Source organism: Vidua macroura, chromosome 1, assembly GCF_024509145.1.
Source record: "Vidua macroura isolate BioBank_ID:100142 chromosome 1, ASM2450914v1, whole genome shotgun sequence".
In the NCBI taxonomy this organism is placed as follows: domain Eukaryota; kingdom Metazoa; phylum Chordata; class Aves; order Passeriformes; family Viduidae; genus Vidua; species Vidua macroura.
In genome coordinates, this window is record NC_071571.1 from 91,498,994 (window position 1) to 91,515,889 (window position 16,896).

The 16,896-nt window shown below is 45.7% G+C and overlaps 1 protein-coding gene across 1 annotated transcript; it reads left to right on the forward strand.

Annotated features, from left to right (window-relative positions):
• The first annotated feature begins 10,605 nt into the window (after positions 1–10,605).
• Positions 10,606–15,960, forward strand: IRX1 (iroquois homeobox 1). The gene is made up of 4 exons (XM_053980813.1): positions 10,606–10,896; positions 13,508–14,522; positions 15,070–15,142; positions 15,563–15,960. The coding sequence occupies exons 1-4, from the start codon at positions 10,633–10,635 to the stop codon at positions 15,618–15,620; spliced, it is 1,410 nt and encodes a 469-aa protein (XP_053836788.1). The 5' UTR covers positions 10,606–10,632; the 3' UTR covers positions 15,621–15,960.
• The last annotated feature ends 936 nt before the right edge of the window (positions 15,961–16,896 follow it).

Genomic DNA, 16,896 nt, shown 5'->3' on the forward strand with positions numbered 1-16,896 from the left:
ATCTGAGAAGCTTTGGTGAGGAATTTTAATTCAATAAGTTCTAGTCTTAGATTTATTTAATAGTTTGTCCTACCACAACTACATGATTGAAATTATACAGCTGTAGTTTATCAGTAAAAATACAGTGAAAACACATAGATGCTCCAAAAAGGGTAAGAATAAAAGCACACAGACAAATATTATCTGATAATGTGGGTGTTTGTTTATAAAAAATAATGGAATAAATTACATTATGTAGCTGTGCTGTGGCAACTGCACTTGTAACTTTAAGAAAAGCATAGGTCCTCAAGAATTAAAATGCCAGGCCTGCAGATCTATAACTCCCATAATATCCTAAAGTCATTACAAACATTTCAGTGAGGGTGCCAGTTGATTCTAATAACAGTGTGTGCAAATGACACATAGTAGAGGAGACCAACATATTTATGTGACTATAAACAGTGAAATGAAATGTTGTGATAATTTTGCTCTAAGATCTGAAAATGACCATGATCTGAGCTTTTAATATATTAGACATTTTTAATATAATCATGAGGTTTGAGGTTTTCTGAAGTCAATTCTCCATTCTCACTCTGTAACAGATCTGAGGCTACTCTTGAGTTCAACACTTCGTATATTTACCTGAAAGTGCAAAATGGTCATCAAACATTTCTGGCACCCTGAAATAGGAGTTGAGGTGCTGGTGAGCTGGTAAGCCCCCCTGTCCCCACAGCACCAGCAGCTATTGCAACCCGTGCATAAAGCTGTTTCACTTCGCCAGTGTGAAGCAAAACTCATGAAAAAAATTAGGATCCCTGCCCTTAAATGGAGAATTCAGGGGACGGCAGGGACTGAGGCTCGTTCTCACCACTCCTTTCCTGCCTGATGTTCACCACATCCCCAGACCGCCGCGCCTTGAGCCCCCCGAGGACGAGAGGGGCCCTCCTCTCCTCCCTGAACTGCTGGGGCGTAAGTTTCGCACAGCGCAAGCTGCTCAGCGACTGACTGAGGGTTTGAGCAGGTATGCCTGCAGCAGGGCAGGCAGCTCTGGAAAACATCTTCGTTTCCAGAGGCCGGCGACAGAAAGGGCGCAGGAGCGGGCTGAGGGCGCTGCGAGGCCGGAGGTGCGCCGGAGCCGCGCAGGGTCGCTGGCGCTCACTGCCCTCGCCACCTCCGCCCGGCGACCGCCGGGTTGCCTCCCACCTGGTCACACGGGGCCAAGGGGGACCGGCAGAGAATTCCCTGCCGAGCAGACAGGTTTGATGCTTTGATCCGCGGGTACTTCTACAATTCTGACCCTGCGTGTTGGGTACGTCCGCGCCCACAGGCTAATGAGTGGTGCCCTCCTTCGCTGCAGGACTGCGTGAGTGGGAGCCTCAGTGCCACCCATTATGGGACTCCCAAGCACGGCTGCGTCTCGAAATGGTTCCTGAACATTGCTCAAGCTTAGTTTTAAGCTTGCACCTACTTTACCCTCCCTGCCCACGGTTTGAGTATACACACGCTCCTCTTTCCCTCTTGCTGGTGTTTCTCAAGCAGAAATGCTTGGTAGGTTCTTACCTACCAAAGGAAGGTAAGGGAGAAATACCTTTTTCATGTTTTGCATCTCCAGGCCACCTTCCCCACCTCCAGAGATATCTTTTAACGTCTGTTCTCTAATCTAACAGAGATCCGGCTTCCTGCATGGTGCCCGAGCATCACTGCTGGGGCAGCAAGGGAAGGAGAGGTCGGTCCGACCCCTTGCTGCTCCTCGCACTCCAGTTCAGGCCCTGCCGATGGCCTCGTTGTGTTCGAGGAAGGGGGAAGGACAGACCGAAAGTTCTCATCTCAAGCGACAAGTAGCTGCCCAGTGACGCCTTCGAGACGACCCACTGTCAAACCATAGAGATGCTTCCGAACGCAGAAGCAAACAAACAAACCAAAATGTTTTTGATCTAGTTTCTCTGCATTAGGTAAGTAGAATACATCAAGGAGAACTTCCCATTATTGAATAAGTTAAAAAAAAAAAAAAGTTTTTTTTCTATTTTTCCTTTTTTTTTTTTTTTTTTTTCTGGGTCAGCTAATGCCCGAGTTGTGGTGCTTTCAGACAAACCTTCCGACAGGGTTGCAGTTCAGCACTGTATGGGTTGTATTTTTTAAACAAACAATGCAAGTAGCTGGAAAATTTGGGAACCAAGGAGAAAAGTCAAGGGCAGAGGCTGGCTAGTTTTTGTTGCCACGGCTGAAGAAGCATAAATAATCAAAGGACTGTGATTAGTTGCACTGACCATAAAACTACGGGGAAATTGAGAGAGAAAAAAAAAATAGATGACGACTGTTTTGTAGCTTGTCACTCCCCGCTCTGACATCTTCCTGTTTCTGGCCAGGACCTCTTCCAGACGTGGCACTGAGAGGAAAGGACAGCAGCCCTGGGGAGCAACTCCGATCCCGGCGGCTGCCCCGGGATGCGCAGGGCGCGGAGCGTCGCGCAGCCTCTCCACCGACTGCAGCCGGGCGGCCTCACCGCCCTTTGCCGAATGGCGCCGGCGCCGGCTTCTCGCCTCGCAATTCAAGCGGCAAAGACGTCCGTGTCCCGTCTTTCCCTCGCCCCTACCGCCCGCCCCCACGCCCGCCTGCGCGGCGCGGGGAGGCGCGTTACTTACGCGAGTCGGCGGCGGCGGGCTGTGCAAGGCTCCCCGCCGGGAGTCGAAGGGAGCCCTGATCGTAGCGCGCTCGGCGTACCCACCGACGGCTGGCAGAAGCAAAGAGTTAAAATATAAAACCATAAAATATTGTGGGTTTGTTTTATTTTTTTTTTAATATTAATGTTCTTATAACGGAAGTTCTTATCAGTGGGTTGCACTGTACTTGGCAAACAAGCCTTTTTACCTTTTAAACAAATAATTCATTAGGTAATTAAATTCAAGTGAGATTACTCTAATTAAATATACACTGCTGTTGAATCATAATTTCTATGTGGCCTAGTTAAAGATGAACGATCTCTTATTCCTGACCAAAAAAAAAAAAAAAAAAAAAAAAAAAAAAAAAAAGCTTTAAAAGAATTCCCCGGTGACTGGAATAATAGATTTATACACCACCATACAGAGGTCATTTCAAGAAAGAAGCGACACCAAACACAACATAAAGGGACTTTTCATGTCTGGAGATACTAGAATTTCAGGTTTTATTGCTGCAAGTTCTATTAAAAGACTTTGTGGAACCTAGGAGGAAATCAAAATTATCTTTCAAAAGGCGATAAGTTATATAAATATGTGCACAAACAGAAATGTGTCTCTGAAGGTATTAGTTCTGCATAATTTCCAATGAGTAGCAACTAGGCCTCAAAGGAAACAGTGCATCTTGAAATGCTCTGAAGGCTTACATTGGCCAAAATAAGGCAGGACTTTAGCAAAATTAGAAGTAACTTTGTAGCCAACGATGTGCTATATGTCCTGGTTCCCTTTAATAGCATTAGGCGTTCAAACCATAAAGACTAATCTGGAGAGTAGAAGTTCCTGCTCTCTGCTTTGATCTCCTTCCTCTTGGCTGTTTAAAGCTGACAGTTTGGCTGAATGGCATTCACTGCTTTCATTTGTAAGACATGAGTTTCCTAGTGTTCCAGAGCTAGCAGCTACACCTGTACTGCAGGAATTTACATTGCATTGCTCCAGGATGGCATTGATTTGGGACGGGTGAAATACAAACACAAACTAATTAAAAACTGCATAATGCAGCCCTACAGGAACAAGACAGAAAAAAACCAAATAAATACAACTGCAGCTGGCACGGCAATTGTGCCTCTGCCCCCAAGCAACAGTCTGGTGACATAAAATTATAAACCTTAAAAAACTCACATAATTGCTGTTGATCATTTTGGAGACAAAATGGAAATTATTTTGTTAATTAAGTTCAGACCCATAAAATATTCATAGATAGGTAGATAGACGGACAGAGAGAGAAAGTGCAGGAGAGGCAGATGATACATTCCATAGATTTTAATCCTTGTTCATATAGGCCTGTGTGCATAGCTCTAATAATTCATTTGCAAAAGTGCAAAGGAAGATAACATCCATGAATTCACGTTGCTATCACAAATAAGTGTAAGTTCATCTGAGGTGAATTGATAAAGGTTTAATGAAAGTCATCACCAGGGGAGGGAAAGTCAATTTCTCTTAGTTTACTTTTTAAAAGTTGTATTTTTCATTTTGAAAGCACATGCTCTTGCTCTCTGAATAAAATAATCTTTGTAAACACCTTACTAGGTGCTACCTTGAGTACAATCAAATGCTGCAGCTGCTCAGGCTTGGATCCCTTCCTGTACTGCCTGTGTACACTGAAGATGTGTATATATTCACACTTAGGGAATTGATCCCGTATCCCTGATTCCAAGTTTGTGTTTATTTAGACAAACCAAACCATTCATTTGCACAGTCAGAGGTCTAAAGGCTGCTGTTACTGTGAATGAAATTGGCAAAAATAGAGTGAGATTTTAAAAAAATTCCTTCCTTCCTTCCTTCCTTCCTTCCTTCCTTCCTTCCTTCCTTCCTTCCTTCCTTCCTTCCTTCCTTCCTTCCTTCCTTCCTTCCTTCCTTCCTTCCTTCCTTCCTTCCTTCCTTCCTTCCTTCCTTCCTTCCTTCCTTCCTTCCTTCCTTCCTTCCTTCCTTCCTTCCTTCCTTCCTTCCTTCCTTCCTTCCTTCCTTCCTTCCTTCCTTCCTTCCTTCCTTCCTTCCTTCCTTCCTTCCTTCCTTCCTTCCTTCCTTCCTTCCTTCCTTCCTTCCTTCCTTCCTTCCTTCCTTCCTTCCTTCCTTCCTTCCTTCCTTCCTTCCTTCCTTCCTTCCTTCCTTCCTTCCTTCCTTCCTTCCTTCCTTCCTTCCTTCCTTCCTTCCTTCCTTCCTTCCTTCCTTCCTTCCTTCCTTCCCCCTCCTTTTAACAGAAATGTTCCTCTGGTTGGGCGTGAAGGGGAGGAGAGGGGAGTCTGGCGCTCCAGAGCTACATCACCTCTCCGCCTATAATTGTTTGTCACATGCCCTGTTGTCACAAAGTGGGGTTGTTTCCCAGACCCTGCTGGAAAAAAGGTGCAAAGTAATAATGAGTGTTTAACAAGGCTCATAAATCAGGGCTGATGAGAAGCGCTCATGACGGTCACACGGCGGCGACAGGGCCTGGCAGCGGGCGACCAGTGAGAGGAGACCCCTGCCACGGTCCTGCCGGGCCACCCCCACACTGCCGGCACCTCCAAAAAAGTAAACGTCCTCAAATGAAACACGGTCCCATGCTAAATCAGATGTAATACACTTAATGAAAACTCAGTCAACTGATCCAAATAGTCGGCAGTCGTTGCATAATTAGAATCTAGGAGAGATATATTAAATTAATGGATTCTGTCCTGCACAGATGTATCATTAAAATATATAGGATTGATACTTAACATGGTAGAGTTATTTTAAACTTACACATTAATAAAAAGACAGCTAGAAAAAAAAAAAAAAAAGAAAAAAAAAAAAAAGTTAGTGAAACTACCTGCTGAGAACAGTCAGAAAATTAGCAACATAGGGATAATCTATTTTTTTTTCACACCTCCTTCTCCCCCTGCACATTCTTTCCACAGGAAAGAAAATTGAAACAGACTGTTAACTGAAGAAATCATCTTAAATTTCTTTGTCTATTACCGGTGAGAGCTGAAAATGAAAAGAGGATTTGCAAAAGAAATCGTTACCAGGATGATCCAGAGCAGTTACAGAATTAAATGAAAACTTTTCTCCCCAAGCCACAGACAAGGCGTTTTAGAGACTAAACCTCCCTTTCTTTTCGTAGATCTGATTATCAACGCCGCATAAACCCCGAGTTTTACCAACGGGGCCATATGCTCGTGTATCTGCCCGCGGAGACGGCGCCCAAACGCATGTATCACTGTGGAAATTACACGGGGGAACCGTAGACTAGTAAGTATCTGAACTGCACTCTCAGACTGTGCTCTGCTTAGTATCCTATTCTCCCCATAGTTAGGTGTCTCCTTTCAACATCTCTGTCATCTCCATTTGAAGATATTTTCAGCGGTTTATCACTGCCATCTCCAGCCCTGCGCATTTGCAGCAGGTTATCACAATTGCCAGTCCCCCCTGGCTGATGGGTTGCGCTGATTACCATCACTGCCCTCAGATATTTGGTGCGGATTCCCAGCACTGCAATATCCACTCTTAGGACATCTGGAGCAGATCAAAATCACTGACTTCATTTTTCAGTAGAGTCAGTGTAAAAGCTTCACACAGCCTCTTCGCAAACGTACCCTGTAGTCAATTCCCGCAGAAACAGCCTTCAGTTAAAATTCGGCCAAGCAGCGACCCCTATGTCTGGATTTGCATTTCTTATCGGACCCCTATCTAAACTGATTTGTTAATAATAAAGAGAAAATCTCTTGGCACTGGATGCATCGCCTTAAGAAACTGGAAGGATCACACTGTCTTAGCAAACTCCTTCTCAAGAAAGGCTCCTTAAGAAGTTTATCTGCCAAATGATCTTTGAATTAGATGAGCGTGGCCATTTAGGTCGATTTACTTTAAACAGTATACAATTTATTTTAAGCGATTACCTTAGGTATAATCACATTATGCTCAGCGCTGTTAGGTATTTCTCTCCCGCCTGATTTCTGATGTGCATCCGCTCTCCGACGGGAAGGTGACTGCTTTTCACTCTCAGTCCAAATCCTTTTTTTGCTACGTGACTGTTTATCGTCTTTTAAAACGCTGTTCGGCTAATGAGTTGGCACCGCGCTCCTTTTTGTTAGGTCTCGCAGAAAGTTAAGGAGGCGTTCAAGCAACTACACAGTTCTCAGGGGAAAAAAAATGGGGGAAAAAAAAGTAGAAGGAAGAGTTTTTTTTTTTGTTTTTTTTTTTTTTTTTCGAATTATGGTTGGTTACAACTTTTTTTAAAATCTGCATTTTATTCCACCTATTAACAATTTGAAGCTAACTTATGAGTAGGAGGGGTTGATCACACCGACCTTTTGGAAGGTTTAGGTCCAGGGTTTAGGGAAAGATTTTCCTAGCGCTTCGGGCAGCTGCTGCTGATGTTTGTAATTTTCCGTACAGTTTCGTTCTTTTCGCACTTTTGTTATTAAGCTCCTGCTATAGGTCTTGTATGGGAGGAAATAAACCCAGAATCTCCCGGACCTTCACTAAACAGATTTTCAAGCTAAGTAGCTTAGTGTAGCAGCTCTGGTCCCAGCTTACTTGCACAAGGGGGAAAAAATTAAAAAGGGCTTTGAAAGGTTGCCTACTAAAGTGACTTAATAAACCGTCATAAGGAAAAAAAAAATGGGCAATGTCCTGTGCAGGAGCAGGAATCGCGTGGGGTGATCAGAATTGTGCATAATTAATGGCGTTCGCAGGACCCTGCTCATCCTTGTGGAAGGAACTTTGCAGATGATGAACAAAGCTTTCATGCCGGTCTTCCAACTTTTCCCCCTCCTTGGCGGTTTTTTCCCTTCCTACTTTCTTTTCCTTCCAATTTACGTTTGTTGTTGTTTTGGTTTTTTTTTTTTTTCTTGTCTCCCTTCTTTTTTTTTTTTTTTTTTTTTTTCTTTCCGAAATCACAAGTACAGGTAACCTGCACTTTGTATTTATTTGCTCCATTTCTACTCAAGGTGAAGAGTAGCAAAGTTCGCACCAAAAAGATGCAGGGCTGATAGAAAAGCAAAGGAGACTTTTTTCCCTTTTTCTTTCCCTTTTTTTTTCTTCCCTTAACCGATCCGAGAAGGATGAGAGCGAGTGGGGGAGGGGATGACTCACATTACTTAAGCCTCCAAGTGGAAACCTTTTCTGGATACGCATTCCACACAGATCTAAAGAGCTAAGAAGATTTCGGCAGCGTCGGTGCCTTATCCCACCTTTATTTACCTGAAGCCCTTGTAATGTGACACTTCCATTCGCAAAATAAGGCTGCAAATTTCAAGTCCCACTCAGCTCTGTTACGGCGGTGCATTTTTGTCTGAGGGTCGCTCTCCTGCTTTGAGGGTGAGATTTTGGAGCGGTGCGGGGGAGGTACTGCTCTCCCTGTTAGACATAGGAAGGGGAAAGTTCCCTATTTCCAACTGATGGGGAAGGAAGTTTAATCAACACCATGAGACGGAGCGGTTCCCTGGAGCACGGGGAGGAAAGGGCTGGCCGGGGTTGGAGACACCCCGCGGGGGCGTTGGCAGGAGGGGAGGCATTTCCCTCCGCTCCCGCGCAGCCAATTCCCGGCGGGATCCGGGCTGCCGGCCTCAGCCCGGTGCTGCAAGCTGGGAGAGGGGGCGCGAAGCCCCGCGGAGCGGCCCGAACCTTAAGGCTGACTCTCGCTCTGGGTTCGGGAAAAGGAGAGAGACACCCGTCGTCCTCCCACTCCTCCTCCTTCTTCCCTTCCCCTTCTCCCCTTGCATCCCGAAAAACCGCGGGCCTTTGAGTCTGCGGTCGCTCCGCGCCGCGCTGTCCCTTAAGGAAGAGCTCGGCCGCCCCTTTCAGCACAAAGACGGAGCTTCTGGGCTGCAGGGACCGCGGCGGCGAGGGCCGGGCCGGGGACGGCCGCTCCGCGCCCTTCCGCGGGGCCTCTCCGCCGGGGCCGGCCAAAGGGACGGCAGCGCCCAGCCCGGCCGTGCGGACTCTGCGCAGCCGGCGGAGCGGGAGCGCAGCCCCGGCGCGGGCTGCGCGCTGAACTCGTGGGGCAGAGCGGCCCCCGGCAGTCCCACCGGGGCTGGGAAGGTCGGGGCAAGAAATGCCCAGCCCTCGGCCCGCCGCCCCCGCGCTCCTCGTTTTCCACAGCGGGGGAGCTGGGAGGGCCCCGGCAGCGGTAGGAAAGGGAAAGTTTGCGGTGCCGCCCGGGCAGTGCGATGCTCTTTCGGTCCCAACGCGGTTCGGGCGAGCCCAGCTACGTCGGGGAACTGGACAACACCGCAGGCAGGGCACAGCGGTGACAGCCCGCCTCCCTTAAGGCAGCCGGGTCCCTCGCAGAGGAGTCCTTTGTCTCCCGCTGCACCTTCCACCCCTCTCAAAGGGGAGAAAGGGAAGAAGAGAGGAAAAAAAATCCCTTCCTTTAATCATTGTTGTTAATGATCATAATGGCAAGAGCTCGTTTTGGTCCTTTCTTGTGTGTGTCCCCTGTGTCCCCCCACCTCGTCCCTCTCCCTGTGTTTCCCCCCGATGTGTTTCCTTCGGTCCCCACTGAAACGGGGGGATGGAAGTTTTGACAACCAACAAGACACTCGGTTTCCCCCTAACCCCCTCCCCAGCTCGGGGGCGAGGGCTGGGGGTCCTCTGTGCCCCTCGGCATACATGTCGAGGTTGTTGATTTGCGGGATTATTTATTTCCAGTATTCCGAGAACTGTCGCAATGCCTATGATAATTGTCCCTGAGTGTCAATCCGTCGGCAGGGCATGAGGAGGAGAAAGGGCGGCGGGGAGGGTCGCATCGCTGCGGGTCTTTTTTTTTTTTTTCCTCCAGTTTTCTTTTTCTTTTCTTTTTTTTTTTTCTTTTTTTTTTTTTTTTTTCTTTTTACTAAAGATTGTTCTGGGAAGTACTGCTAAGAGCCTTTTGACTTTCAGCAAAGTTGCGAATATGTGTTTGTGCATGAGTGGTGTTTGTGGGTTGCTCTAGAGAGATCGCATTTATTTATTTATTTATCTGCCCTTTTTTTTTTTTTTTTTTTTTTTTTTTTTTTTTTTTTTTTTTTGGTAGTGGTAAATTGTTACAAGTTGCCTGGCTGCAAAGCCCCCTTTTCCTCTCACGGCCACTCTCGTTTGTTCCTGAGTCCAACGACGACAAGGGGGACTCAATGTTAAAGGTGGAAAAAAAACCCCAGCAACACAGTTGTTTTTGTTAAAAGGGGACACACTAAGGCTGCGAAACAGCAAAACCCCAATGTTGGACAGCTGTAAAATCGTGTAGACAGGTTGTCATACAGCAGTGGGGGCTTTTCTGAAAGGAGCCCATTGCTAAACATTAAATACACTCGGAGCAGAGCACAGCAGCTGCGCGGACACACGCACACACACACGCACACGCAGCTCCGAGCCGAGCGGCCCGGGCTGGGCTGCGCACCACGTGCTGCGCCGAGGGGGGCGGCGGGGCGGGCGGGGGGCGCGGGGCGGCGCTTCCAGCTCAAGTGGGTGCCAATCAAAACATCAACTTCAAATTGTATCTGAAAGATCAGCCTAGGACCTAAGGGCAGACACATCAGTTGGAGCTCAATTGTTGATCAGATCACATCTAAGGGATTTAGGAGCACAGAAGAGCCGAGATTTGAGGAAAGACACCCCACTGAATCCTGCCACACTCCTCCTCCTCCATACCTAGGGTGCAATATATATCTGACAGAAAGAAATCAGAACGAAAAAAGAAAATTATCGGCTCGATTTCTTTTCTCTCGCCCTGCCTGACTCCAGTAAAGAGCGGGGTGGGGGGGGGAGGAAAAAAAGAAAGAGAGAGAGAGAGAGAGATCCAGAGAAGCCCGGGTTTGTTCCGCTCCCCTCCCCGGCTCTTCAACAGACTCCCTCCTCCCCCTTTCTTTTTTTTTTTTTTTTTTTTTTTTTGTATAATTCCTTCCCCCCCCTTCCCCCCTCCTCTTTTTTTTTTTTATATCTCTGCCGCTTCTGCTGCTGTCGCCAGTACTGCTGCCGCCGCCTCTGTGCCCGCGCCCCGGAGATGTCCTTCCCCCAGCTGGGCTACCCGCAGTATCTCAGCGCCAGCCAGGCGGTGTACGGGAGCGACCGGCCCGGGGTGCTGGCCGCCGCCGCCGCAGCTGCCGCCGCCGCCGCTGCCGCCTCGGGCCGGCCCGCGGGCGCCGAGCTGGGCAGCGGCTCGGCCGCTGTCACCTCGGTGCTGGGCATGTACGCCAGCCCCTACAGCGCCCCCAACTACAGCGCCTTCCTGCCCTACACCGCCGACCTCGGCCTCTTCTCCCAAATGGTGAGTGAGCACCGCGCTGCCCCCCGCGCTTGCCCGAGTCCGCCGAGCGCGGCCGCGGAGGCCGGGGGAGCCGGGGGCGGGCGGATGCTACGGAGCCCAGCGCGGGGGGCGGCGGGCCGGCTGCGGTGGCGGCTCACACCCGGCTTGGGGTCCGCCGTGGAGAGGGAAGCGCGGCTGTCGACGGGTCTGCGGGCGAGAGTGGGGCTGGGGGTCGCGGGCTCAGTCTGCACGCGAAGCCCCCCCATCCTCCTCGTCGTTCCAGCCGGGCAAAACTCCTCCGAGTTTTTCTTGGCGGTGGAACCGCTAAGCAGGGCTCCTGCCTCCGTATTGTCGGCTTTCCCTAGCAACTCGGCTATTTTTTTGTTTTCTTTTCTTTTCTTTCTTTGTTGTTATTGGTGGTGTTGTTGATGGGTGATATTGTCGGTCCTGCTGTTTCACTGGGCTTTCCAGCACGCTCCTCTTTCCGCTTGGTACTTTTCTTTTCCGCTGAGCAATAAAGAGGTTCCGTCCGAAAGACCAAAGTGTCGGTACCTGGGGCGCCCGTTTATTTCAAGGCATTTTCCTTAAGCCTTGAAAATGTCCCGTTCTGTTCCTTGAACTTTTCATACTCTGATTATGGCGGGTATCATAGATGGGATTTGCATGAAACGAAAGAGGGTATCTACATCCCATTATAGGCATCGAGGCAAAAACCCATATCGGCGTTAATTCTAAGAGAAATTGTAGCCACCCAGACTGTCCTCGGGATTCATTTGACATTTTCTTAAAAACGTTAATAGTTAAAAAGTGAAACTTTTTTTTTTTTTTTTTTAACTAACTGTTTTTATATCCGGTGTTGTTGAAACATTTTCTTTGCTGGTATTACCAAAATTGTCGGCGGCGCTACACATAGGTTCCACTTAATTTTCTAAACGTCCCTCTTTGCTCTCTCCCTGGCACAGAAAAGTGTGAATATTTATAACTGAATGCACGCAATGCATAACTTGTTAGGGTTTTTAATAAATATATGTAGGCAAATAGGAAAATACGCTGTTGAAAAAGGGACAACATCTGAAACCAGATCATTTTTCTACTGCAAACATTTCCTATAAAGTCACTTCAAACAGCATGCATTTCCTACTCTTTTTTTAACCTTGATTTTGGAAATGCCGTAGAAGTTGAGACAGAAGCAATGAGTAATTGACAAGTGGCTTCTTCAAAAGAATTCCCAACAGAGTTTACACAAAAAATATCATTTCAGCAACAATAACAAAAGACAGTAGAATAAAGGGAGTGCAGAAAGCCCACTCTGTAACACATTACAAAAATTACATCGGGCTACTCTTTGTGTATAAGCGGTGTCTCTGAAATTAAAATGCATGATCATTCTTAACTGTTCGACAAAGTTAAATTAGTTTCTTCACAAACATTATTGAAGAGGTCAATTTCTAAGGCTGACATAAAGTATGACATAGTAGTATGAAGAATGTATTTCTGGACTAGGCAAAAAAAACAAAACAAAACAAAAAAAGACGAGATCGTAATAGAAGAAATAAAGAAAGAAAACTGCTTGAAATGTTAGCTATTTTGGAACAGTTCCCGTTCCTACTCGCAAAGTATCCTGGTATTTTATTACAGTGATTAACCATGACGGTGATATTTTGAAATAAATTCTAAATTTCTGAACATTTGTAAATCAAGAACTAAAATATTAGGTTAATATCTGGACAATTTGCGGTAATAATGAGGCCTAATGAGGTTGCTAGAAAGATAAAATGTTATTTACCAAAACACCTGATGGGATAATTTGACTTGGTGTGTTTTACTACTGATGATAAAAAGAATATTGATTGCAAATAAATCACCGTCTCTAAACGCTTGTAAACAGCTTGTGTTTGCTCTGGCCGGATCAAAGTAAAACTTATGAGATAAAGTGTCTAAATATCCGTATTCTACAATGCCTGGATCAGTTTTCATTCCAGAGTTTAAAGGCTCTTCTAACAGTTCGAAGTTAATGTTTTACTCCAGAATCTTGGTGTATGATTTGGGGAGCGGGGACGGTGGTGTTGGCATGTGTGTGGAAAGTCTTTCACATTATGAGTCTCTTCATACTGAAGTTGTGCATTCATCCCCCCAGCCTCATCTCACTAGGAGCAAAAATAAAGAATGCTCTTCATGCATTTCTAACATCCCCCTGGATACTTTGCAGATAAATGCGGCGCTGTGCGCGGTCATTAGTTTGTAACTGCGGTGTAGTACCTGTTCTATGTGCCTGATAATTTCAAGGGCACAGTAAATTGTCTCGCCGAGGCAAAGGCGAAGTTGCTGCCTTTCCGTCGTTTGGTTTGGTTTGGTTTGGTTTGCGGAGAAAATACTCACAGTGTCTGTCAGACCGCCGCTTAGCACCTCTCTTTCCTTTCCCTGCAAGAAGGGGGAATCATTTGGGAACAGCTGTCTGTATGATCTAAATGTGAAGAGCCTGGAACGGGCAGGGCCGAATTTGGCTGTGAAGACCCTTTGCACCGCTGAAAGGCGTATTCCGGTTCCCGGAGTAGCCTATTCAGGTCTGTTAGAGACGCTAACGAGATAATTGATGTGCTTTTTCCTCTCCGCTTGTCTGAATGTGTTGCAGGGCTCCCAGTACGAGCTGAAAGACAATCCGGGTGTCCACCCTGCTACCTTTGCTGCCCACACTGCCCCCGCCTATTATCCCTACGGACAATTCCAATACGGGGACCCGGGGCGGCCCAAAAATGCCACCCGGGAGAGCACCAGCACCCTCAAGGCCTGGCTCAACGAGCACCGCAAGAACCCCTACCCCACCAAGGGCGAGAAGATCATGCTGGCCATCATCACCAAGATGACCCTCACCCAGGTCTCCACCTGGTTCGCCAACGCCCGCCGGCGGCTCAAGAAGGAGAACAAGGTGACCTGGGGCTCCAGGAGTAAGGACCAGGAAGATGCAAACCTCTTCGGGAGTGACAATGAGGGGGACCCCGAAAAGAATGAAGATGATGAGGAAATTGACCTGGAGAGCATAGATATAGATAAAATTGATGAGAATGATGGGGAGCAGAGCAACGAGGAAGAGGAGGAGAAGCCCGAGCTCCTGAGACAAAGCAGTGAAGAGGAGCACTTGGAAAAGGAGAAGGATTTGGCACTGTCAGGGTCTGAAGGGCTGAAACCCAAAGACGCGCTGGCCATGGTGAAGGAGGCCTCTGACAATAGCACGAGAATCATCAGTTCTGGGGGACCAAACAATTTACAGATGCCATCTCACAGCAAACCCAAGATTTGGTCTTTGGCAGAGACGGCAACCAGTCCTGATGGTGCCCTGAAATCTTCTCCTCCTCCACCCCCTCCTCCCCAGGTTAACCACACTTCTCCTCAGATTCAGCACCCTGCTTTTCTCCCTAGCCATGGACTCTACACATGCCAGATTGGCAAATTTCACAACTGGACAAATGGGGCTTTCCTCACTCAGAGTTCTCTTCTAAATGTGAGGTCCTTTTTGGGAGTAAATCACCACCATGCTGCTCATCACAATCACCACCTCCAGGCCCAGCAACAATCTTCTGTTTTAACAGCAACCCTGGGAGCTCTAAGCAGCGAAAAACCTTCAGAGAGGACCAGTCCCAAGCACATAGGTAATTAATGTATCAGGCTTTCACCTCTCCCTCCACCCCCAACACTTGCACGTGAACTCCTCCTTGAGGAATGGTGTCACACTGGTGTAACTGATTGCTTTTAATGGAGCTACAGTTTACTCTAGCGTTGATTTCCGGCCCCCCACCCAGCATGTTGGTCTCATACATTAAGCACATTTCACGTGGCCTATTACATTCTCACCCTATACGCCCATCAAGTAAGATGAAAATTCAGGAAGAGCACAGTGAAACGTATAGGTTTCATGACCCCCATCTCCCAATAACTTCAATGACAGTAAGAAATGTGTCAAGAAAAGCTTGCAGACTACTTAAATACTGAAAGTAGGGTATAGTGCTGTACACACATACACATGTGTCTGTTCATGTCTGAACAGGAGGGTGAGAGGGAAGTGTGTTCTCTGCTGTGTCCAGATTCTTACTGTTATTATTCTAAAATGGTTCTTCTGGTTTTGTTTGTATTTTTTTTTTTATTTTATTTTCTTTTTAAATTTTGTTTTGTTTCTTTTCTTTTTTTGTCTCCTTCTAGAAAGAGAAAATGTACCGAGAACTGACTCCCCACCCCAGCCGCTAAAATCGCCCTTCCAGCCTGTCCGTGACAAGTGAGTTTGTTTGTTTGTTTTCACTGTAGGAATGTTACCTATGTGAAACAAAGTGTTTGAATAATAAAGACTAATTATAACACCTAATCATCACCATAATAATACATACCGACAATGAGAACAGCACAGGAGTTGCTCTAATCTTTTCAAACTTAGGCTAAATTGCAACTGTACATAGCCAGACTGTAACTTTTCTAAAACTTAACAGATCTCAAAGATCTTGTGTTAATTACACCAGAGACAATGATTTTTGTGAGATTATCTATTACTAAGACGCTATAGCAATATACACGCAATTGAAGCAAAAAAAAAAAAAAAAAAAAAAAAAAAAAAAAGATACTTTTTTCCCTGAAAGATTGTCACGTTGTTGTTTTCTTTTCTTTTTTTTTTTTTTTTCCTTCCTCCCTTCCCCCCCTGCAGCTCTTTGGCTCAGCAAGAGGGAACACCGAGAATTTTAACAGCTCTCCCTTCTGCTTGATTAAATGATTGGGTGAAAAAAATATTACATAGACTGGTATTAAGGACAGAGAGAGTGAAAAAAAGGAAACGGTATAAACGACACCCATCAATCTCTTTTTGCAATAAGGTGGTGCAAATCCATAAAAGCATTACACAAATCTGTAGATGGATTCCCTTCCTCATTGTACCATTTCAGATCGTGTTATTCTAACCATTCTTGGATTATTTGTTTGGTAAATGTTTCCCATGTGTTTGTGGTTTTCTTTTTTCTGTATATAGAGTGATTTCAGATTGTAAATAACACGTCAGCAAAACTTGTCTAAATCATATATTTTTGTCTAATAAACTAAATGAAATTATGAGCTCTCTTCAGGTATGTATTCTGTTGCTACAGATCTTATACATATATTACAAATCTATTCAAACATTTATAATAAGTTTTCTAAAAGTCAAGTCTCCTTCTTTGGGTAACTGAAACTTCAAGTAGCAAATCCAAGCTATTTTGCCAAAAACAAGCTGTGAGCTTCCTTTTTTATACATGCAAACTTACGAAGTTGAGTGAAGCTGGCTCCTGCCTTAGTAATATTAAAGTTATTTTTTCAATTGTGGTGATTCAGATGTGTTCTGTAGTATCTACTTTCCAGACATAAATGGACCTGACTTCCACTCATGATTCAAAATAGTTTCTTAAAACTGAAAAGGACAAGTTTTCTCACAGTTCCCTAGTGTATAACTTTGCTGTTCAAACTGGTTGCTAAGTTGGATCAAGAGCTTTAGTGCTTTGGTATATATTCTCATCCAAGATGAAAAAAACCCATAGTTTAGGAAAAATAATTATTTGTAGCGATATGCACTTTGAATAAACACAGAGGAAATACAACGGTGAAAAGTATTTTTCTATGAGATTAAATGCAATCTTAGTAGAAAAAAAGAAGAAAAAAAGGCAGCTCTTGCATATCTTAGAAATCTTAGAAGAATGTTTTGCGATTCCGATCTGCTGGTTGAAAATAGACTGAGAGACAGAATCCATCGTTTTAAAAAGGCATTAATCTTCCAAAGACAGTCCGTTGAAATGTGTAATATTTTGAGTGTTTATTTCTCTTTTTTTTCCTCCTAAATGAGAACACTAAATGAGCATTGAGGTGCTAATAAGATACCAGATGGTTGTTGATGGTGGAAAATGGAAAGAAGCAGCTGGGAAAGTCATTAAGAAATAATGCGGTGACGCCCTATCCAAACTAAACCAACCTCAAACTAGGACTTGTCGGAAACAAGATGAGATTTTCAAATAAAAT

What these genes read in the sequence shown, in the direction of transcription:
- IRX1 (XM_053980813.1), top strand. Translation starts at nt 10,633, where the DNA reads ATGTCCTTCCCCCAGCTGGGCTACCCGCAGTATCTCAGCGCCAGCCAG. An exon ending in GACCAGTCCCAAGCACATAG is followed by an intron (nt 14,523 to 15,069) that starts GTAATTAATGTA and finishes GTCTCCTTCTAG; the next exon opens with AAAGAGAAAATGTACCGAGA. An exon ending in TTCCAGCCTGTCCGTGACAA is followed by an intron (nt 15,143 to 15,562) that starts GTGAGTTTGTTT and finishes CCCCCCCTGCAG; the next exon opens with CTCTTTGGCTCAGCAAGAGG.